The sequence below is a fragment of the Maylandia zebra genome, linkage group LG12, assembly GCF_041146795.1.
Source record: "Maylandia zebra isolate NMK-2024a linkage group LG12, Mzebra_GT3a, whole genome shotgun sequence".
NCBI classification, from domain to species: domain Eukaryota; kingdom Metazoa; phylum Chordata; class Actinopteri; order Cichliformes; family Cichlidae; genus Maylandia; species Maylandia zebra.
This window is the reverse complement of record NC_135178.1, coordinates 13,335,257-13,358,185: the sequence shown is the minus strand read 5'-3', so window position 1 is coordinate 13,358,185 and position 22,929 is coordinate 13,335,257. Positions and strand designations below refer to the sequence as shown.

Genomic DNA, 22,929 nt, shown 5'->3' with positions numbered 1-22,929 from the left:
CTGTGTATATCCTGTTAGATTTGACCCCTTTCTGATTGAAATATAAAACTGCTTTTTTTAGATGTAAAAAATCCAGGTTAAATAAAGGTCTGGACTGAGATCACCAAAAAGGAATAATGATATAACAAGATTAAGCTCAAACACTCAAAGTTCTTCTTGCCCCATTAAAGGGAGGATTTTCTTAGTATGGTCCCCAAAGTTAAAGTTTGTTTTTTGAGTTTTTCTTCTTCAACAGAAGATAATTAAAACTACGGTGGTATGGCAGTAAGATAGACAAAAACAAAATTGTGGTCCATTTTATTTCTGTGGATATTTGACATTCATTTACAGCAACAGGGACATACTGTACTTAAACTGCACTTTATGGTTTTCAGGTTATGTTCCTTTTCAGATTTGTACAACAGCGGCACATATTTGACTACTGAACACCATCGATAACTTTCAATACAGTGCTCTGTACAGTGGTGTGAAAGCAGGAGAGGCATGCTAGTTTGTAGCGCCACGCTGGAGAAAATGTAAGTGCAGTCCAACTGTGCTTCATTATTTGTTAATAACTATATTACCTTTGTAAAATCAGCACCAATCACATCGCTTGTAATGGTATCGCCAAAATACATTCAGAATAGCACCTTTACAATTTACGTGACAACAAAACGTAAGAAAAGAGTACAAAAATATTAAGATAGATGAAAGACTGTTGTTAGCTAGTTACAATGTGCCATTACAATGCCAGTAGATCCTTAATAAGTCAAACTCTCTGTGACAGGAAGTTTTATTAACCAGTGATGTGTTCAAATTCCTTAAATAAATTAAAATAATAGGGGTAACATTGTACAGTTTCGTAGCTGTGATAGTAGCTTAGCAGCAGGCTTGTATTTCCATGCTGCAAACATGTTTTTATATGAAAAGGAATTTTTCCCAGTAATAGAAATGCAACACTTTAAACTAACATACAAAATGTTTGATAGAAGAACATAAAAAAAAAGTTCCTGATACATTCTGAATTTTCAGATGTGAATTAGATGCTCTCTGCATTTTTTAACCACAAAGAGGGTGCAGGGTAATGAAATGAACTTCAGATGTCTTCCGAACAGGATGTTCTGCTCTGTGATCAAAAGATCCCACAGAAGCCAAGATTTGGAACAGGACTTTTCCTGCTATGATTCAGTCGCAAGTCAAGATACACAATAATTATCCACTTGCTAACATCCTGGGGGGGCAGAGTCATGTGGAAAGCAGCATGGACGATCAGTAGGGGTAGGGTGAGATGGAAATGTAGATGATAAAGATGCTCTGGTAGGTAATGCGGCCTTGCAGCGATATAGTGGTGGCCTGCACTTTGAGCCTCACTAGTCCAGGTCTGTCCAGAACCTGCAGGGTGTAGATGATCCCTCTGCCGGCCTCATCTCTGATACCGAACACCTGCCCCAGCCCGCCTGCCTCCGGTTCTTGCTCAAGTATTGTAAAGGATGTGCGCTCCTGCAGGATGCCAGACTCTGAGAAAGCTGACAGTCGTACCACGTTGTGATTGGCTGGAATGCCGGAGGGAAGAGTGAGCAGCTTGTACTGCAGGAGCAGAGGAGAGCCTCCGGTGGCGCAATCCAGCAAGCAAGGCCTGTAACAGGTCCTTTAAAAGTCGTCCGGAAAAAAAATAAATTATTAATTCATATAATGAACATAATTTTGCATTTGTGTGGTATCTACAACTTAATTAATAACCCTGTATAACACTTATTAATGTTGCAAATTACCCGGGTCTTCTTCCACTCTGGTAGGATGCAGGGCAGGGTGTATCCAGACACTGGTATCCTCCTCGGGTGTTAAAACACATCTGGTTGCGTCCACACTGGATGCCTTGTTCTACACACTCATCAATGTCTAAGAGAAAGAGAGGGGATAAGTATATAGCTGTAATAATTTGAGGGGAAGGTGGAAGTTTTAAAACAGTTTAAGGAGACATTTACCTTTACAGCTTCGGCCGTTGGGTAGCAGCTGGTATCCAGGGGGACACAGGCACTGGAAACTACCAATCGTATTTCGGCATTCATGTTGGCACGGTTTCTTGAGGAGGCACTCGTCCACATCTGTAAGTGGAAAACAACAGAACATTGTTTGGGCTTATATTGTAAGAATCCTTTGTTATTTTACATCTTTTGGAGTCTTTTTGATTTCAACTTACCAACACACTTGCCGTCTCTGTTGGTGTACCCGACAGGACAGCTCTGCCTGGTGATGCGAGATACTCCATGGGAACGGGAGAGGATTGGCCTGCCGAGGGATGACACCAGCTGTGGGACGAGTCTCGCCCTGACTCTGGTTCCGTTTGTGAAGGTGTGCCCTCTCTCAAGCCCTGCGCAGGAGCGCCCATCGCCGAGTAGCACTGTCCCAGGGGGGCACAGACACCTGAAGCTGCCCGGCACATTGCGGCACTGATAGGCGCAGGGATTTGGCGTTTGCAGACACTCATCGATGTCTGGAAATGAAAAACAAAAGTTAAGTAGTGATTTGTGCTTCCGTTGGGTGTGATGTTTAGGGTTTTTTTGTTAAACAAACGTAATAATTACCCAAACATGGAAGCCCAACTCCCTGAGATCGATAGCCTCTGGGACACACGCATCCATAACCTCCGACTGTGTTTCGACAGATCTGAGTGTAGCGACACATGTGACTTCCATCCTGGCATTCGTCAATATCTGAAAAATGTCCAGATCAAAAAAGGATGATTTTCACACAGTCATATCCAGTGTTGGGTAAGTTACTTTAAAATAGTAACTTAGTTACATTACTAGTTACTTCTCTCAAAAGTAACTCAGTTACTTCAAGTTACTCGTTACTTTCAAAGTAACTAGTTACCAGGGAAAGTAACTTTGGTTTTACTCAGACTTCTCTTGTTAATGTGTTGCTTCCATAACTTTGCCAGTCTTCTAGCTTGCTTACTTGCCACAGTGCACTGTGCCACCTACCAATAGAAAGGAAAAGATAATGTGCACATTTCCACGAGAGAAATCCCACGCCTGGACCGTCATTGACTGCTGCCATGATTCTAGCCTACGTCACAGCGTCATGTGCGCCTTTTACATCCAACACAAAAACTGCAGTCGTGGTGCTTTGATTGTACTCAGAACTCGGAAATTCTGCCTTCTGAATAGGAAGATGTAGGTAACACCAGACTGCAGATGAGCTGCATACAGGGCTGGACTGGGACAGAAAATTGGCCCGGGCGTTTTGACTAGAGACTGGCCACCATTATAGGAAAAATCATAAAGCCTTTGAATGAAAACAAACACTGTTGTGACAGTGATGTTCACTGTTCTGATGGTATATATGCATCAATCTATCAATCGTTTGTTGTAAGATTCAGATAATTATTTAATAAAAGCTAGACATTTTAAATGAGAATAAGAAAGAAAAGTATTTCTTTGTGCCCCCCTCTCCCTGTTAATGCCCTACATGCCCCCCTGGCAACACTTTGCTAGACCCGCCCCTGCACAGTTACCAGCTGTCAGCTACATAAAAAAGGATCCTGGTGTTATTTGTCTCTCAGAAACAGTTCATAACTTCAACTCATTCATGTCACCTAAAAGGTAAACCTGTTTCTCCATCACAGCTCTGATGGTTCAGTAAGGACATCTCCTGGTTTCATCTTCATGTTTCCCTCTCACCACATCTCCAAACCGACATCATGACCAGCAGCTTTACAGCTGTGGCTCCAGCAAACATCAGCTGATACTAGAAATTAATATTAAATAAATTCTAACAACAGCTGATCAAGCTTAAACGCGCTGCTGTTGTTTAGCGCGACATCCGCTGGTTTCCTCTTTCTGGCGCAAAGTGAGCGATAAACAAACAAGGGAGAACAGTTGATCAGCTGATCAGTTTTCATGACTGAAGTAGAAACGGGAGAGGGAAGGGAGAGAATGAAAGAAGAAGAGGCAGCTGTGCAGCGTAAACACAGAATAACTCCAGCTTTGTGCCTTTTTCATTGTAGCTGAATTACGGGACAAACTGTTCCTTTTCACCTCAATAAGAAACGCGTAATATTTTCTCTGAATACCGGACGGTTGGCAACTCTAATAACTTATGAACAAAATAAAGTTCAACATCAGTAACATAGCACCCACCCAGCTGTATAGAAACTCCGTCATGCTAGCTAGCACGCAGTACGAAAAAGTCAGAATAACGAAAATAAACTCCACCTAAACTTGGTTCATATCTGACCCAGAGGAGAGACCGCAGGTCAGAACTTCTTACCTGAAGTTCAGTTCACACTTGGACCTGCGGCCGCCTCGGGCCTCTCCTCCTCCTGCCTCCCCTTTCCTTCATCCACCTGCTGGCCTCCACCACTTGCTAATGTTACTGAATCTGTGGAAGCTCCGCGATGCCACCACACGAAGTAACGAGTAACGAGCCCATCTAAATCCCAGTAACGACTAACGCGTTCCTGATTTTGGCACAATAACTAGTTACCGTGCTCGTTACCACAATAATAACGTAGTTACTGTAACGCGTTACTTAATAACGCGTTAGTCCCAACACTGGTCATATCCAGCTATACCTTAACGATAGATTAAGGTTAATGGTTATATTGACAAAACCGATAACTTTAGTTTGCTTTTCCTCACTTTGGCTAAATAAAGGTTGATTTAAGCCTGGATTATGCATCTTGTTCTTGTTGTATTTTTCCTGAAATTATCATTTTCTCTTTATTAAGAAAAAAAAAGACCCCTTTACACACGCCTGTGTTTAGTGATTGCTCCTACACTGCAAACACTGCCTCTTTTACGTGAGTGCACTTGGCTAGATTGGGACGACCTGAGCTAATATGTGTGTTAATGCTGACTGCGATTGCTGACTTGAAGCCAGTTAAAGAGAAGATATCCTGAGTACCTTAAAGCTGCCGTGCAGCAGTGTCTACCATAAACTCTGCTGCATCTTGTTACAGAAGTTTTCTTTTCGCAGCAGTGGATTTACAGTTCATAAAATCTTTTGCTCTCTATTTGGCCTCTTTTGACCAGTGATCAGTGGTTCTTTTGGCTTTCAAAAGGATTACAGGGGGTTTCATTTCCACTTATTAGGAAAACCATTTTAGCAAATTCACGATACAGTGTTGAAGGGTTGGAGGTAGAAGCCAAATCTGAGTCTTTCAAGGCATGAATGAGTTCATGCTGTCAGTCAATAAATTAAGCAGTGATTAATGAACAGGAACTGTTAAATGAAGCAATAAAGGCGTGTGCTGCTGAACTTGGGGAGCCGCTACAACGAGTCTTCAACCTCAGTCTGCGACTGGGGAGAGTGCCCGCCCTATGGAAGACATCCTGCATCGTCCCGGTCCCCAAAAAGAACCAGCCCAATGAGCTGAATGACTTCCGACCGGTGGCACTGACGTCACATCTTATGAAGACTCTAGAGCGGCTCTTCCTCAACCTCCTCCGACCACAGGTACAACATGCCCAGGACCCACTACAGTTTGCATACAAGGCGGGTGTCGGAGTGGAGGATGCCATCCTGTACCTCCTACACAGAGCCCACTCACACCTGGATGGGGGAAAAGGCACGGTCAGGATCCTGTTTCTTGACTTTTCCAGTGCCTTTAATACCATACGGCCCTGTATGCTTCAGGAAAAACTGAACAGGATGGAGGTGGACCCCTGCCTGGTCGCTTGGATCTCCGACTACCTCACCGACAGACCACAGTACGTCAGGCTGAAGGACATCACGTCTGACACAGTGGTCAGCAGCACAGGAGCACCACAGGGAACTGTGCTGTCCCCTCTTCTCTTCACCCTGTACACCTCTGACTTCGGCTACAACTCTGAATTATGCCACATTCAGAAGTTTGCAGACGACACAGCCATCATGGGGTGTATCTGGGATAATCAGGAAGAGGAGTACAGAAGTCTGGTGAGGAACTTTGTCGCATGGAGTCACACAAACCACCTGCAACTCAACACCTCAAAGACTAAGGAACTGGTTGTGGACTTCGGGAGGTCCAGAGCAGGTCCACTGCCGGTTCAGATAGAGGGGGAGGAGGTGGAGGTGGTCAACAAGTACAAGTACCTCGGGCTGTGGGTGGACAATAAACTGGACTGGTCATGCAACACAGAGCACCTGTATAAAAAAGCCCAAAGCCGACTGTACTTCCTCAGGAGGCTGAGGTCTTTTAACATCTGCAGGAAGCTCCTGAGGATGTTTTACCAGTCGGTGGTTGCTGGAGTACTTTACTATGCTGTGGTGTGCTGGGGGAGCAGCACAGCAAAGAAGGACTCATCCAGGCTGGAGAAACTGATCAGGAAGGCTAGCTCTGTGGTCGGCATGAAGCTGGACACTCTGGTGACAGTGGCAGAGAAAAGGACATTAAAGAAACTGATGGACATTATGGACAATGCCAGGCATCCTCTGCACACGGCCATAAACAACCAGAAGAGTCTGTTCAGTGACAGGTTGCTTCTCCCAAAGACAAGAACTAACAGACTTAAAAACTCCTTTGTCCCACACGCCATCAAACTGTTTAACTTCTCTCTGGAGGGGAGAGGGAGGGGAAACAGGAGGACAAAGGAGGGAACAACTAAGCTGTAGTGCCTCTTCACCTCACTGTGCAATACCTTTTGTGCAATACTTTTGTAAATAGTCAACAGTGCAATAGACCTCAATACTTGAAATGTGCAATTCACTTGTATTTTTATTTTTTATTCCTATTTATTCTATTTATCCCCTTCGTATATTTTATTTATATTGTCTCTGTATTTATATATATATATGTGTGTGTGTGTGTGTGTGTGTGTGTGTGTGTGTGTGTGTGTGTGTGTGTGTGTGTGTGTATATATATATATAATATTCTGTAACTATGTAACTTCTGTCGGTGCTGTGCTTTTTTGGAAATCGAATTTCCCAGAGGAACCCACCCGAGGGATTAATAAAGTTCTATCTATCTATCTATCTATCTATCTATCTATCTATCTATCTATCTATGTCTAAATAAATAAAGTGGATAAAAGCAGCTTACCCACGCAGGCCCCATTCTCTGCTTTGGTCATTCCAGCTGGGCAGCTGTCGAAACACTGGTATCCTCCTTCTGTGTTACGGCACTGCTGGTGAGCCGGGCATACGTTCCTCGTGCATTCATTGATGTCTGCAAAAGTTAAACCGTCACATCGGAGCTGTTAGTAAATATTCTGCAGGGCCCGCATTACTGTGGATGCTGTATCAATGGAAAATACATCCAAGGGGAATAAACAGGCTTTTCAACATTATAAGTATAAGAAGCAGCGTTACAACAAAGAACACAAACTGAACACAAACTTCCTTATATTTTGTGCTAAGTTTGTATATACAAAAATGCAGTTGGGTGTAGTCTTATCTTTTGAAATCTTCTGTAGCATAACTTAATAAGAATTCAAACAAGTTAAGGCAGGCAGGTAGTTTTTGTTCTTTTTATGTCAACTGACCAATGCAGTGACGTCCTGACAGCTGGTATCCAGGGTGGCAAACACAGCGGTAGGAACCCAGAGTATTGAGGCACTGGTGCTGGCACGGGGAGACAGCGGACTCTTGGCACTCATCTACATCTAAAAGACCAATTCGACACATACAGCAGGGCTTTATCGCTGATTAACACTTAAGTGATTGGCAAGAAATGAGATTTTTATTATTGTTGCAGGTGCAAATATTACACGAACAGGAAAATAATGAGACGTTTATGCCTCCATATGAAATGCTGGACATTTTAACAGTGATTAACAGCTACTTGCCTTCACAGCTGGTTCCTGTGATGCTGGCCTTAAATCCTGGTCCACACTTGGCCTGGCAGCGATACGTTCCCACTGTGTTGACACACTGCTGGTTGTAGTGGCACATGTGTGAGCCTTGGGAACATTCATCGATATCTGCATGAGGGAAACAGTTAGTGAGATCATTTTAGATTTACTTAAGTAGGACATTATCTCTGTGCACTGTGTATTGTAATATTGGATATTGCAAAAAAATCACCCAGCAGGTTTTCTTTGTCTTACCTTGGCATACATTGGTGTCTGCAGAAATGGTGAAGCCAGACGGACAGGTACAGGAAAAGCCTCCCATAATGTTGTTACACGAATGAGAGCAGGGAGACTGGAGCGCACACTCATCTTCATCTAATAAGAATGCATTTGATGATAATAATAAAATAGAACAGTCACAAATGTTCAAATAAATGGTGTTAAAAATGATTGAGGTATTAAAAAATAAGCACAGCATACCAGCACAGTAGGAGGTGGTGTCAAGAGTGAAACCTTTAGGGCATGCGTCTTCATAACCATCTGCAAACACAGAGTACATGCAATGTTAGGCTTTCCAACAGATCCTGGATTTCATGTAAAATCGAGTTTAAATTGCTGGAATTTTTTAATATTTTTGCAGACCTGGTACGTGTAGGCTGGCAGTAACATGGAAGTCCAAAGTGAGCGTAAACATGTTGTAGGCACTATTCATCCCAGAAACCTTGAGCAGTTGAAGCACAGGACCCTGGCGCTCTTCCTGGCCCTCGTAAATAATTGTGTGATTACAACGCAGCACCATGGGGCTTCCTCCTCTCTGGTGGGTTTGCGTTGACCACGAGTACAGCTGCCCTTGGCCCGTCTGCACATATGACTCATCGAACTCCTACGGGGCAGGAGTGAAATCGGGTCACACAAACTAAAGAGGATCGGAGGTGTGAAACTAAAGTGTCATGTCTTTAAGTCAGGATTTGATCTGAATGATCTTTAAATACACATTGCGATGAAAGCTGTGAACACACCTGAAGGCTCATGTGAGATGATGATAATGAAGGAGGAACAAATCCGTTAATTACTATGTCAATTAGCAAAACACCCTCCGAATCCAGACCTCTGGCAACATGAGTCAAACGTAGGATTTCCCCTGTTAGAAGAGATTAAAAAACCAAAAAACATAACACTGTAAATCCACTTAAAACCACAAGGGGGCGTGCTGTAACTGCTTAGAAGCACAAGCCTCCATGTTCAATGTATGTGACTGCTAGTAAGTGCTGCCATCTACTGACTGTTTTACAAAAGAGCGCATAATGGACATGAAAAACTCAACATTTGTTGTTGTTCCTGTAAAATCACACCACAGTTTAGAAGAAACTAAACAGAAATAAAAAGAGTTGAACAAAACTTATCTTAAGCCGAGTACTTTCATCGATTAAATATGCAGTGCATGACCTTAAATAAATGAATCAAAAGCTTTAAATATTAACTGGCATATGCACGGAAAACAAAGCAAAAATGTGTAGTAGGCAAAGCTCACCAGTCTCGAACTCCAGCTGAGACTCCTGTCTGAACTGGCCCTGAGTGAAAGCGTAGCCATTTCTGGCTGCTCCATTCTGCAGCACGGTGGTCCAGTAGATGGGTGCAAACACAGACACCAGCACCCGCAGCAAGGGACCTACAACAAGACAGCATTAGCTCTGTGCCTCTGCTGCTCTGCTACACATCAACATGTGATTTGAACAAGATTGGGAATGCATCCCCAAGAATTCAACTCTTTCTAGTAAAATTCAGCGTGACCACTGTTTAATGAAGTGGTAACTGTTAGGTATGAGGCTGAGGTCAACAGCAACCAATGGTACACAATGGTACATGCCATCACTCACCCACAGTGGGAGGAATATTGTCAAGGCGTGCCTGCACAGTGCTGCTCCCCTCGTCATCATTGTCTGTAATGTTGGCCTCCAGGTAGGACACACCAAACTCTCTGTCATTGACCATTCCTATCAGGCTGCCTCTAGTCCTGCGTGGAACCTCACCTGGCAGCACCAAAATACGTTTAAATAAGCTACATTAACTGAAATTCATTAATATCAGGTTGTCCTAAACGCTCCCTGAAAGTGTTTAAAGTTACTGACATGGACTGGAAAGAAAGAGCATACTTCTGTGTTAGACACCACTCCTCATTTAATTATTACTTATTATTAATCTCTGGCTTTCTTCCATATTGCGTCTCTTGTCCTGTCTTCCTCCCTTCACCCCCAACTGGTCACAACAGATGACTGCCCCTCCTTGAGCCTGGTTGTGCCGGAGGTTTCTTCCTGTTAAAAGGGAGTTTTTCCTTCCCACTGTCACCAAGCGCTTGGTTTTCTCTGTATTATTTTTAGTTCTTATGGTACTGAGCTAACTTGAGGGGACTGCTGTTGTGATTTGGCAGTGTATATATAAAATTGAATTGAAGGGTTGAATAATGAAATATTTTGTAGTTATTGGCAACGGCCAAGATTGCAAATACTGAGATAATATATTTTAATTTTCAAATTTCCTCATGCATTACACAGACATATTTTTTTGGAGGCATCAAAATGAATCGAAATGAATAACAAAGCCACTGGTACCTGGACACAAGCCGACCTGACATTTTCTAGAGTCGATACTGGGGCCGCTGCATGATCGGCCTCCATTAGCTGGTTCTGGGTTGTTGCATAGTCTGATTCGCTCTTGGAAGCCTTGGCCACAGGTGCTACTGCATGGTCCCCACTCCTGCCAGCTAGAGTAGCCTCCATTGACTAAGAGAGGAAGAGAAGAAAAGAATTTTCAACAGTGGGTCCTCAGGAAGTTCATTTGCACAGGTTATGTTGTGCAAACTTGCTGTTGTGCAAAGGAAAGGAGCACTTGCAACACATGAAAGCAACAGACATGAATAAGTGAACACGGGGGGAAACTAACATTTTAAAGTCGTTCTTAAAAGTGGATTGGAGGCAGTTTGGGAAGTACATTATGGTACAAACTTGTTTGAATTTTTTATTTCATAACCCGTTAAATAAATCATATAGACAGAACTCACTCTGAACCTTGAGCGTAATGGTCCTCTCAGCTGTTCCAGCCTCACTTTCAGCCACACACTGATACTCCCCTTCATCTGCAGCCTGTAGATCAACCAGGTTTAGCTGATTATCGAATTATCTAAGGAACAGTTATCCTTTAATAGGACTACAAACCTTCCAGACAAACATATCTCTGAATTGGGTACAGTTTTACAGTTTAGGGAAATTACCATACAAGCAAACAAAATCTGACATTTTCAATGGGGCAGTTGACTTTATTCCATTGAATTGTTTGTCATAATTAATATTACAGGGACAGAGAGAGGAAATTTCATAATAAGAGCACTCTGCTGGAAGGACAGTCATCTGTCTGTGAGAAAGTCTCAGCTGCAGGCTGTGCAATTACAGCAGCAGTTAGAGACCATAATAAGGTTAGAGGCTACGGAAAGAGGGGCAGAGTCTGGGAACATACAGCATTCTGTTTGTTTCTTCCCTCTGAGCCTAATGCTGTTAGCCTCTCCGGCTGAACTGAATCTGATTTAGATGGGAGCAGGACACTACAGGACAGTCACACGCTGTTCCTCTACCCAAGGGTATTGTAGATGAAGCTCAGATGGGATGAATAAAGCGCCGCTGTTCTACTCAGATTGCGTGATGGAGCCTTCTTGCGCAAACTACATCGGAAAATGTTTCATGCCAGAGTGAGCTAGGCTTGACAGAACTTGTTTAGAAGCAGGATTACTGCTCAAAAGAACAGAAATAGGAGGAGAAAAGAAAATGTTATATTTACAGTGGTGCTGTAAATGACCAGAGATCCGTTGTGGAGGGTTTGCATTCGGAGGAAGCGAGGTAGCGGTTTTCCATTTCTGAGCCAGCGGAGGACAGGGCTGGGGTCTCCGTGGACGGGACAGTCAAGCAAAGCAGAGCCACCCTGAATGACTGTCTGAGACGTGTGGGCTTCACCCTTCAACACCGGAGGCTCTGGAAACACATAGCATGTGTATTTTCAGATAGAATGTGTCATAATGTAAATATCTATAGAAAGTTCAGTGAGCGGGAATCCTCGAGGATAAATCTCACCTCTGATACGGACGAACGAGAGCGCTCTAATGGAACCCACGCTGTTTGCTGCTATGCACACGTAGGTCCCAGCATCACTCCGAGTCACATTCTCAATGATGATGGAGCTTCTGCCTGCCTCATCTACAGTGGCACCTGCAACAGTTTTGCAGTTTTACACCACAGTTTTATTTTAAATTAGGCTTCTTTTTTTTTTAAACTGAATGCATTACACATAATAACAAATACAGTAATCTGTGTGGCAATTATGAGCTGTTTAACTGAAGAAAAAAAGGAAAACACTACCTGCATAGGGACTGTTGTTGACAGTCCAGGAGATAGTAGGAGAAGGCGTTCCCTGAGCATGGCACGATAAGGCAAGAGTCTGCCCTTTGTTTAGCATTGCATCGCCTGGCAGCTCCTTGAATGCAGGCCTCATATTGATGGTCAGTCGGATGTCTTGCCTCGCAGAGCCTGCTGCATTGGTGGCTACGCATGTAAACACACCAGCGTCTCCTGACTGTTGAAGGAAAGAAGCAGCAGCTGAGTGTTGCACATGGAACTACAGAGAGATGCAGTTCATAATAAAGTGCAGAGAAAGCATGACATAGAGGCTAACCTCAGCCCTCTCTATGATCAGCTCTCCTGACCGTAAGACGGTGAATTTGCCAGGGAGGTTGGGCACCACGCTGCCGTCCTTCTCCCATGACACTTTAGGCTCTGGTGAACCCTGAGCAGCGCAGGGCAGCAGAGCCTGAAATCCTTGGATAACTGACAGTTGCGTCTGTGTAGGAGCAATCACGGGTGGGACTGAAAAGAGACACCACTATTAACACAAACATGTTACGACACAGCGCAGCTTGTAAAGTGCTTCACTCACCTTGAATGAGCAGCCTCATATCATGGCTGGCTCTGCCGGCGGGGTTTTTAGCAGTACACGTGTAAAGACCCGCGTCGCTGCGCTGGGTAGAAATAATTGCCAGAGTTCCATTGGAGAAGACGCGCACATGAGCGCCATCAAGCACAGGCCTCCTCTCTTTGTGCCAGGTGACTTCAGGCAGAGGCTGCCCATCAGCTATGCACTCCAGGCTGACTGGCTGGCCTAGCACAGCCATGTACTCGACATGAGGCACGCTCAACACTGGTGGAACTGCGGAAACATAAGATGAGCAGATATTTATTTGCAAATTTCCTAAAATGTATGTAATGTTTCATAAGATTATGAAACATTACATAATGTTATTCCCATGGTGAGATAAAAAAAATCGGCATTACCTTGAAGGACTAATTTTGTCCGGCCCACAGCTACACCAGCTTCATTCTTTGCCAGGCACTGATAGGTCCCTGCATCACCAAGCGTCACACGGGAAAACTTCAGAGCTCCGTTCGGGAGCACAGCCAGCCTGTGACCTAGACACACAGTCACATGAAAATTACTGGTCCACATGAGACAGGTCAAATTAAAGCCCACAGCATGATGACATTGCTGTCTTATCTGTAAAACGTTAAAACAAAACAAAGAAAAGATTCTTGTTGGAGTATGACTTAGTTGCTGTTAAATGTGTTGGATTCTAATATATGAAAACTGTGCATAATTACAGCAATGTTCATCTGTCTGTCTCTTCATAAATAAGGATTTGGCTCATATTTTTTGTACCGTTACCTGTTGCTATGGGAACTCCCTCTCTTTGCCAGGTGATGGATGGTCTGGGGAAGCCCTGAACCTCACAGGGGAGAAGAGTCCCGTGATTCAGCACTACTTGTACCTCTTCTGCCATTGGTCTGATCTCTGGCAGCTCTGTGTGTGGAAGACAGAACACAGTGTCATATGGTTTCATACATTTTAACATAAACATAATAAGATAACATATGTCCTTGGAGGCCTACCATGCACTGAGAGAGAGATGTGTTTGTGAGCCACTCCAGCTGGGTTTCTGGCTGAGCATGTATATTTGCCAGTATGACTGGGCAAAGCAGCAGTTATCTCCAACTCTCCTGCATTAAAGTGAGTACAAAGAACATGTGTTTACAGAGGACCGTGATGTATGAAAATGTAAGGAAACAGCAACTGGTGTGCTGCTTTACCAGTGGGAAGGATGCGGTAGCTTCCTCCTCTGGAGCTCAGTTTGGCTCCACCCTTCGTCCAGGTGACAGTGGGCATTGGGCGTCCTTGTATGTGACAAGGCAACACGACAGGAGACATTTTCACAGCTTTAACTGCCGTAACATCATCTTCAATAGATGGAGGGACTACGGGAGAGAACAGCAAATTTGTGGGCTGAATTATCTGAAACAGCATTCTACAGCCGGCTGATTTTCACAACACTTTAAATCAATACCTTGCAGGATGACCTCGATGACTCTGCGCTCCTCTCCAACATCATTGACTGCAGTGCACTCAAAATAACCTTCATCCTCATTGGCTGGGGACAAAAGAACCAGAGACCCTGAGGACAGTAACCTGAACAGATAAGCAGAACTGCATCAGCTTTGAAGTTTTTATAGCTGTACGAGTTGTACTGCATACCAATTGTGTATTTGAAGCGTACAGGCATAGCTTTGTCTATACCTGTATGCACCAGGCTGCTGGCTGATATCCAGGGGAGTGCCATTCCTCTTCCAGGATACTTTAGGAGAAGGTATACCTGCAGCCTCACAGCTAAGCAGGGCTCTGATACCAGTGGTTACTGTCACGTTGAATGGACCCGGAGTGATTGAGGGACCCACTAAAAGGACACAGAAGACCTTCAGCTAAGCTGTTATAACAATAAAAAATTGTGCTAAAAACTGAATCTGCTGGCATCCCCAAAATCTTCATAAGCTAAGTACTGCTTATACTGTCTTTACCAAACACACGAAGATCCACTCCTCGGTGATCTGAGCCAGCCTGGTTGGACGCGGTGCAGTAGTAGCGACCAGCGTTATTCAGCTGAGCTGCATGTACGCGCAAAGAGCCCTCGGATAATATGGTGTATCTGAAATGCACGAAAGATGAATGAGTTGGGGATACACCGCGTCTGTGTTCGACAGATACAGTCGAGTGTGACGTATACAATTACAGACACCTGTGAGAAATCTCAGGACGTACTTATTGTTATCTTGACGCACGGGGAAGCCGTCTTTCCTCCACATGACCACAGGTGAGGAGTCGCCTTTGACTTCACAGGGTAAAACTGCATCCTGGCCAATATGTACAGTCACCACTGAGCTGCTCTCCTTTATTACAGGTGGTACTGGAAGTAAAGAGACAGAATCTTGTTGTGTTTAGCATATAAAACTCTTTTTTTCTCCCCAGACATGAATGTTGAACGACACACCAAACACTTATTTCCCTTAAAACCACCCTAAACGCACAAACAGTGGTTTCCCTTGAAACTTGCTTGAGTAGGTGGCTCTTTTTAAGCCGCTCTTCAAATGATGATGTTACATGTTACCACATGTTACTTCTAATTCTTTACTCAGCCTCCTAAATAAACTTCTTGAACTTTGCTCCAGCTACTCACCTACAGTCAACCTTTAATGGCAGCATTAAAAGTTGAAATACGACAGGGGAATTTCTCTTTCATCTCTATTAGTCCTCACACATATAAATATTTAGGAATCTGGATCACATGCAAGTACAAAGTTACTTACCACCTTTCTAAATTAATACAACACAGAGATTTGATTGGTTTCTCACAAAGTGATTGCACATGTCGCCCAAACTTTGTGCAAACAGTTGCAGTCTGTTGCAGACAGGTTGCCAACAGTCTGACTGAGTCTTTGTTAATGAGCAAAACTCAAGGGGACTCAACTCAACGGACTGCCAGTTGGTTGTATTTTAGTTTTATTCCTATACAGCAGGAATGCTGCTGAGGTCAAATATGTCATCTTTATCCCAGAGTTATCCCAGTTGATGTATTATCAGCTATAATAGTAAATATAACAGTATAGTAGAATAAAATAGAATAATAGTAGACTAACTCCATCTTATAGAAACATTTATGGCAGGTTTCAGTAGCAGTGTTGGTATATTTGACAACCTCATTATCCAGCAGGAAAAATGACTTGAGATAACTTTATCTTATTGGATAAAAAGTGTAACTTTGATAACATGATTAGCAGATGAAAAAGGGGATAAATCACAATATATGTGCAATATTCAGCACTCAGCACATCACACTAGTATTGCATTGTGAAGAACTGTGATAATATCATACTGTGGGGTGTCTGATCATTTCCACCTCGAACAATTAATTAGGCTTCTGTTCTATTGTACTGCAGAGCCTCAGCTACAACTAGCTACTCTTTGCATGTATCTATGACCTTCTTATGTAAGTTCAAAATAAGTCATGACAATGTATTAAAGTGACAGCTCTTTTAGCTCTTTTAAACATTTGTTTGTTTTTTCTAACAGGCATTTCAGAAACTAGTGGCTCCGTGGTGTAGTGGTTAACACATTTGCCTTACATGTAGGTCCCCGGTTTGACACCAGGAGGCGACAGAAACCCAGCCTCAGGGGCTCACGAGGTATCGTACTTGCATTTGTCTTATTCCAAGACTGGATCAATTAGAGCAGGGGTCCCCAATCCCAGTCCACAAGGGCCGTTGTCCCTGCAGGTTTTAGATCTCACCCTGGGTCAACACACCTGAATCACATGATTAGTTCAATACCAGGCCTCTGAAGAACTTCAAGACATGTTGAGAAGGTAATGTATCCATTTAAATCAGCTGTGATGGATCAAGGACACATCTAAAACCTGCAGGGACACCAGCCCTCGTGGACTGGGATTGGGGACCCCTGAATTAGAGGGTTACACCACAAAGGTCATCCACTGTTTGGGGTTTTTTTTCCATCTGTGGCAAGTCAAAGCATCCAGATGTATTCACTGTGGCAACCCCTTGATAAATAGCAGCTCAGTGTGCCATTCATTCATAGCTCACTAACACTTTTACTGCAAAACATTTTTAGAAGGAGCTCCATTGTCTGCAGTGTTTGGCATGACTCCAAAGAATGGAGTATACTTTGGTCTTTCACTCTCTCCTTGATAACTTGGACTGGTTACTAACTGCAGTAACTGGCAACTTGCTGAGTTAAATATTTGGTTGTCATGTGTTTATGTCTACGGTTCAAAAGTTCAACAGTTTAAAAACAAGATATGACAAGTATGCTTACAGAGAATTTCCACAGTGAAGAAGAGACTGCTGCTTCCAGCTATGTTGGTAACCACACAGCTATACTGGCCGCTATCCTCAGACCTGACTTCCTGTATCTCCAGGTACTGACCCCCTGCAAGCTGCTGGATACGACCACCCAGCTGATACAACAGAAGGAAAGGAAAGACAGAATACGCAAGTCAAAGAGGAGATCAATACTTTTAATAGTGGATGACTTATTTGAGTTCACATTCTGCACCTGCAGTTTGGTTTCACCCTTGTACCACTCTATGTGTGGAGGAGGGTCGCTGTCAGCCAGGCACTCCAGAGTGAGGTGACCGTTAACCGGCACTGTCAATGTCCTCACATCACCGGAGCCAAGGAGCGTTGGTGGTACTGCAACACAACCACTGACCATTAAGATTTATGTGATCCACAATAACAGCAACAAAAGGAAAGTAAAAGAAAAAAAAGTGCTGTGAGCCTGAAGTGCTCCTTCAGGAAGAGCTTGGTAAAGTTATGAGGCCGTGTGGAACAGATGAAGTCAGAATGTAGATCGGGGGTATAAAAAGCATGTGTTTTCACTTAAAAAAAGACATTACTAAAAAAAGTGCTATAAAAATGTGTGCCACACAGTTTTGAATCTTCTAGAAGAGTCTTAATTATAGGAATGGGGAAAAGAAACACCATGAATTTGGGAAAACACTGATCTAAGCAGTCTGGCAGGTCTTAACTGCATTGTGTATGATTATATTTATAGAAGCATCATTTTACTCAAATATTAACAAGTGGAATAAATGGTGAGTAGTGCACACTCATAAATTAAAGTCAGGCCATCAATAAAAACCCAAGAAAATGCACCCTGCGCTGCATGCATGTCATATTGCGTGCAAAACAGCGAGACCGATATACAAGCAGCGCAAGTCTGTTTTTCACTTGTGTAAAAATCCAGACTTTTATTCCTGATCGCACACAGAGCTTTATTCATGCAGTACCAGGTGCAAAGAGAGGAGGAAGTTAAGGGAAAAGGGGGGCATGACATATTTCTTCCATGCTGAATAATATCCAAGAACAGCTTGTGTCACCTTGGACCCGGACCCAGTGGTTTTTTCCATCCTCTCCGGCTAGGCTGCTGGCCAAGCAGGTGTACAGACCTGCATCCTCGACCTTTAAAGAGACAATATCAATCAGCTTGAGTGGTTCTTGCATGACAATGCTTTATTTGAAAATTTACACTCAACTAAAGTGACGACTAAGGTTTAAAAAGAGTGGGTATGTTTTTCTGTTTGTTTTTTAACAGGAGTGATTGCTTAGAAAAAGTCTTAGCGACATACATTGTCTTAAATAAAGTTTTACACCTTAAATTGCCAATCTCAGGAGAACATGTGCTCGCACAGTCAGTAATTTATACCTGAACTTTGCTAATCCTGATAAAGTTTCCGTCCTGCTGAACGATATCAGATCTCTCCACGGGCCGACCATCCTTGAGCCAGCTGAGGGTAGGAGGTGGGACTCCCACAGCAGAGCACTCCAGCTCAAGTGGACTGTTAACTGCTATGGTCAGCTCTTCTGGTGAGTCGGAGCTGACTATCTTTGGAGGCTCTGCATTAGAAAGCAAAATGTGTTAGCTTATGTTCTTTTTCTTTATTGCAGATATAAATAAATAAAAAGAGGGTGATCGTACCAAGCACGGTGAGGTTGAAGCTCTTGGTACTGCTTCCAGCCTGGTTACTAGCCACGCAGCTGTAAAAGCCCGCATCTGAGGGGGCCACGTCAGGAAGCTGCAGTCTTGTCTCCTGTCCATCCAGCAGCAGGTTGCGGTGAAGGGACAGCGGCTGTCCATCTTTCATCCACGTTAGCGTCGGAGGGGGGACGCCACGTGCTTCACAGGATAAAGTCACCAAGGATCCCTGGATTACTGAAACTGGCTCCACCGGTTCGACGTGATTCACACCGGGGGGCACTGCAGACCATAAACACAGAGTGTGAAACCCCACTGACCCAGCATGTTCTGTTTTCATGTCATCTACTGTTGGGATTGTACCTTGGACTTGGACATTATAGCTGAGCTCTGCAAGACCAGCTTGACTGCGTGCCACACACGTGTAAACTCCAGAATCAGACAGCTGCACAGGAGAAATCCTTTTTTTTTTTAATGAAGAAAGAGAACATTTAGAATGACCTCATCCACCAACCTGTAATCTTTTTACAACACAGTCTGTAATCATCTTAACTGACCTCAGCAAAGAGTCACCGGAGAGGAGGCGAGCGCGGTGACTGAGGAGCAGCGGATGCCCATTCTTCAGCCAGCTGATCTGAGGCGGGGGGTTTCCTGCTGCCTGACACTCTAGCGTCACAGCGCTGTCCTGCGTGACCTGCACCTCTTTGGGGATGGTGGTCTCACCAGAAATAGATGGCGGTACTGCCACAGATGAAATAGACTGTGAAGAAATCGCTCAGAAACTTAACGCAGATAAACAAAGCTAAGGGGTGAAAAACCAACCTAGAGTAAAGACGGTGTAGATTTTGCTCTCCTGGCCGGCCGAATTCACAGCCAGGCAGGTGTACGTCCCAGAATCCTCAGGACTCAGGCGCAGCAAAGTCAGTGTGCTGCCATCAGATGTCACGCTGCCAGAGAACAAGCACGCTTTGTTTTCACATCCATTTTTCTCTATTATTTGTCCACATCTGAACCTCGGTGTAATTCTTTCATTATCACCCACATCCCACAGTTTTCTCACAGTCGCATGCAGATACATAAACACAGTCGCTTACTGTCTGATGACCACATAAGCTGGCGAACAGCTGTGAAGCAGCTGCTTTTACAGTTTTTCATGATCTAACTGGGCAAGACACTATAAACCATTTGTTCGTCGTGCACATCATTCTCTGTGTTTCTGATTAACGGTGACACTTTCCCAAACCCTTAATGAAGGCTGTTCATCGATTCAAATATTTACCATTGTTATGATTACTTCACACTTGACAGAGCGGGGCCTGAGAATGACTTACGCAATGTGACGGGCATCCGATCCCTCCAGAGTCACTCCATCTTTCAGCCAGCTGAGGCGAGGTGTGGGGATTCCATTTGCTCTGCACTCCAGGGTCAGCTCCTCTCCTCTGGGTGCACTCACTTCAGATGGGAGGTCAGAGTCCAGGATGGTTGGGGAGACTGAGTAGGGCAGAGATTACTGTTAAACACCTTTTGAAATCATTTCTCTCATAACACATGCTTTAAGAAACCTCGTTACCCTGCACGGTGACTGTGTACTCTTTTCGTGTTTCTCCCTCGCTGTTCTTGGCCACACACGTGTATGTTCCGGCATGAGACAGGCTGAGAGGCCCCAGCTCCAGCCTGGTGCCTCGAACAGACCACTGCCACTGCAGGCTGCTTTCTGGAAACCACACAGATCCACTTAATCTAGCTGTGACACCCTTTGGCACGTCTGCATTTCTCCACATTTCCATGTCACTCCCTCCCACTTACCAATAGGAGTTCCATCTTTAAGCCAAGAGATGCTGGGAACGGGTACGCCTGTGGCCTCACACAGCAGAGCCACGTGGGAGCCCAGGCTATAATTTAGAGACTCTCGAAGAGGTCCATCCAGGACAGGTGGAACTGTCAATATATATTTATGAGAATTTAGTCCATTAAAGACATTTGTCTATAGCGATTTTGTTCCAAAATGCTACAGAGTGATTTTTACCATGAACCGTCAGCCTAAAGGTTCTGTCCGCCTGTCCAGCCACATTGGACACTTTGCAAGTGTACGTGCCACTATCTCCCATCTAGTAACCACAAAGGAAAAAATTGTGAGTTGTGTTTTCTTTACAAGTTATAATCCAAAGGGATTCATGATTTTTTTTTTTTTTTTTTTGGAACACCGGCTTCAAATGCTTTCAGATGGGTGATCTCAGCTCCAGCCTGTTAGAATTAGTCAGAATTATCTCAGGGGTTTTAAATGCACCAGATAAAGGAACAGTGAGTGCAGTGAAAATATGTATACATTACACATCAGCACGCTGTTGAAAACCCCTTAAAATCCTTTTTTATGTTTTGTTTGCAGTCATAAAAAATGTCTGATGAGTCTGACCTGGACTCCTATTATCTCCAGCTGGTACTGATCCATCTTTAGTCCGTTCCCTGCAGCCAACTGGAGCCCATTCTTGTACCACGTGACTTCAGGCTCGGGGAAGCCGTGGGCTTCGCATCGCAAGGTGACTGAGGAGCCAACCTGAGGGGTCACCGAGTCTGACTCAGCATCGTGCCGGGGCTTCAGGGTGGGCACGACTGTTGGTTTGCACATTTAGAGAGGACATGATCTCAGTTTGATTCATTCAGAATTCGAATGAGTCACTCCTGAACTCTTCTCAGTCACAGCTGGCTTGAGATAAACAGATTTTTTTTGCCAGGCAGTGTTTTGGGATTTGATCATCTGTATATGTGGCTGAATTGTGCAGATGGGTCACAGTGTGTTTGCTCACCATAAACACTGAGGAGAATACTCTTCTGGTCCTGCCCTGCTGAGTTGGTGGCTGTGCAAACATATTGCCCTGCATCTTCTAGTCTGGCCCGGGGCAACTGTAGCATCTGGCCACCTATTACATATATATAGGCAATATATCAAATAATGATATGAAATATCAGTGCAAGAATTAGATTCTACCCAATATAATGCTTCTGATTGAAGGATTTGGGTATTGAAGATGGCCCAGAGGCTAACCTGGCAGAATGTGAATGCTGGTGCTGAAATGGAGGACTTGTCCATCTTTGGTCCAGGTAATCTCTGGAGGAGGGTATGCTTGGACGTCACACAGCAAAGACACCATGTGGCCCTCAGTCACACTAACCTCCTCCTCTTTAGGGCCTGTTATTCTAGGAGGGACTGCAAAAAGAGAAGAGAGTTGCATATCACAGTAAAGACTTTTTTGGGGTTTTTTGGGGGGGGGGTTTACCTTGCACTGTCAGACTGAAGAGCTTCTCAATTGTTCCGACCTTGTTCTCCGCTACACACGAATACCCAGCCATGTCTGAAACCTGGACACTGAGAAGCTGTAAGTTAGGACACAAGCGTTATTCTTCACTATAGAACGTTACGGTTGGATCTGTCTATTTGCTGGCAACGGTGCACAAAGGTCAGAGATAACTAACTTGAAGCTGAGTCCCATCCTCACTGATGTGGTGCTGTGAGTCCATGTGCACCGGCTGCCCTTCTCTCAGCCAGGAGACGACTGGAGCTGGATGTCCAATCACGTCACAGTGTAGAACCACGGTGCTGTTAACCACTGCTCCTATCTCCTCCATAAACTCCTTTGATGCTCCAGTAATAACAGGAGGGACTATGGAAGTTAAACACAACTGAAATTATTAAGTTACATCTCTATAATCACAGATTTTATTATGCAAACATTTTAATTACATCTAACTTAGGTATATGTACTCACTTACCTAGAATCTCCAGATCAAAGTGCATGCGATCCTCCCCTGCCTCATTAACAGCCTGACACGTATACCTTCCAGCATCCTCCTTCTGCACTCGGGCAATTTGTAGCACTTGTCCCCCTGTCATACATTAAAAATGACTCCTCAGTTACATATAACAACTGCACTAGTGGTTTTACATGAGGTTTTACAGAGTTTTCCCTGACCTGGAAGAAGCACCACTCCATCTGCAGAGGTTAACTTTTTGCCGTCTTTATACCAGCTGAGCTTGGGAGGGGGAATGGCATTGCTCTCACAGGACAGGCTGATTTGATGGCCTAGCACAACTTCCCGCTTCTCCACCACGTTCTCATCATTAAGGTCGTCTTCGTGTCCCAAACCCCAGGATGCTTCCCTGTTATTCACCCGGTGGAAAATCGGAGGGACTAAAGAGACAGCGGCACATTAGAGCCAGATTGCTTTCTATACAAAGGTTTTAAAATGAAGTGTTTTTCTAGCT

General features: G+C 44.1%; 1 protein-coding gene across 1 annotated transcript in view; it reads right to left on the bottom strand.

The window, feature by feature from the left end:
- Positions 1–280: 280 nt before the first annotated feature.
- The window catches only part of hmcn2 (hemicentin 2), a 48,334-nt gene continuing 25,685 nt past the window's right edge, over positions 281–22,929 (bottom strand). Inside the window, exons 34-81 of the mRNA XM_076890714.1 lie at positions 22,637–22,855; positions 22,437–22,550; positions 22,140–22,327; positions 21,944–22,040; positions 21,712–21,873; positions 21,473–21,586; positions 21,082–21,278; positions 20,695–20,776; positions 20,475–20,606; positions 20,239–20,382; positions 20,000–20,159; positions 19,491–19,615; positions 19,226–19,409; positions 19,032–19,129; positions 18,672–18,950; positions 18,399–18,589; positions 18,073–18,154; positions 17,247–17,383; positions 17,007–17,148; positions 14,940–15,084; positions 14,699–14,826; positions 14,421–14,577; positions 14,191–14,312; positions 13,937–14,101; positions 13,739–13,846; positions 13,515–13,649; positions 13,127–13,261; positions 12,732–13,001; positions 12,471–12,661; positions 12,158–12,371; positions 11,873–12,007; positions 11,583–11,773; positions 10,813–10,894; positions 10,364–10,534; positions 9,632–9,784; positions 9,286–9,423; positions 8,774–8,895; positions 8,397–8,637; positions 8,235–8,294; positions 8,010–8,129; positions 7,749–7,883; positions 7,446–7,565; positions 7,004–7,129; positions 2,565–2,693; positions 2,180–2,473; positions 1,965–2,084; positions 1,752–1,878; positions 281–1,627 (exon numbers count right to left, since the gene is read on the bottom strand). Of these exons, the coding sequence (XP_076746829.1) occupies positions 1,249–1,627; positions 1,752–1,878; positions 1,965–2,084; positions 2,180–2,473; positions 2,565–2,693; positions 7,004–7,129; positions 7,446–7,565; positions 7,749–7,883; positions 8,010–8,129; positions 8,235–8,294; positions 8,397–8,637; positions 8,774–8,895; positions 9,286–9,423; positions 9,632–9,784; positions 10,364–10,534; positions 10,813–10,894; positions 11,583–11,773; positions 11,873–12,007; positions 12,158–12,371; positions 12,471–12,661; positions 12,732–13,001; positions 13,127–13,261; positions 13,515–13,649; positions 13,739–13,846; positions 13,937–14,101; positions 14,191–14,312; positions 14,421–14,577; positions 14,699–14,826; positions 14,940–15,084; positions 17,007–17,148; positions 17,247–17,383; positions 18,073–18,154; positions 18,399–18,589; positions 18,672–18,950; positions 19,032–19,129; positions 19,226–19,409; positions 19,491–19,615; positions 20,000–20,159; positions 20,239–20,382; positions 20,475–20,606; positions 20,695–20,776; positions 21,082–21,278; positions 21,473–21,586; positions 21,712–21,873; positions 21,944–22,040; positions 22,140–22,327; positions 22,437–22,550; positions 22,637–22,855 (7,460 nt within the window). The 3' untranslated portion in view covers positions 281–1,248. The remainder of the gene's footprint in view (positions 1,628–1,751; positions 1,879–1,964; positions 2,085–2,179; positions 2,474–2,564; positions 2,694–7,003; positions 7,130–7,445; positions 7,566–7,748; positions 7,884–8,009; positions 8,130–8,234; positions 8,295–8,396; positions 8,638–8,773; positions 8,896–9,285; positions 9,424–9,631; positions 9,785–10,363; positions 10,535–10,812; positions 10,895–11,582; positions 11,774–11,872; positions 12,008–12,157; positions 12,372–12,470; positions 12,662–12,731; positions 13,002–13,126; positions 13,262–13,514; positions 13,650–13,738; positions 13,847–13,936; positions 14,102–14,190; positions 14,313–14,420; positions 14,578–14,698; positions 14,827–14,939; positions 15,085–17,006; positions 17,149–17,246; positions 17,384–18,072; positions 18,155–18,398; positions 18,590–18,671; positions 18,951–19,031; positions 19,130–19,225; positions 19,410–19,490; positions 19,616–19,999; positions 20,160–20,238; positions 20,383–20,474; positions 20,607–20,694; positions 20,777–21,081; positions 21,279–21,472; positions 21,587–21,711; positions 21,874–21,943; positions 22,041–22,139; positions 22,328–22,436; positions 22,551–22,636; positions 22,856–22,929) is intronic.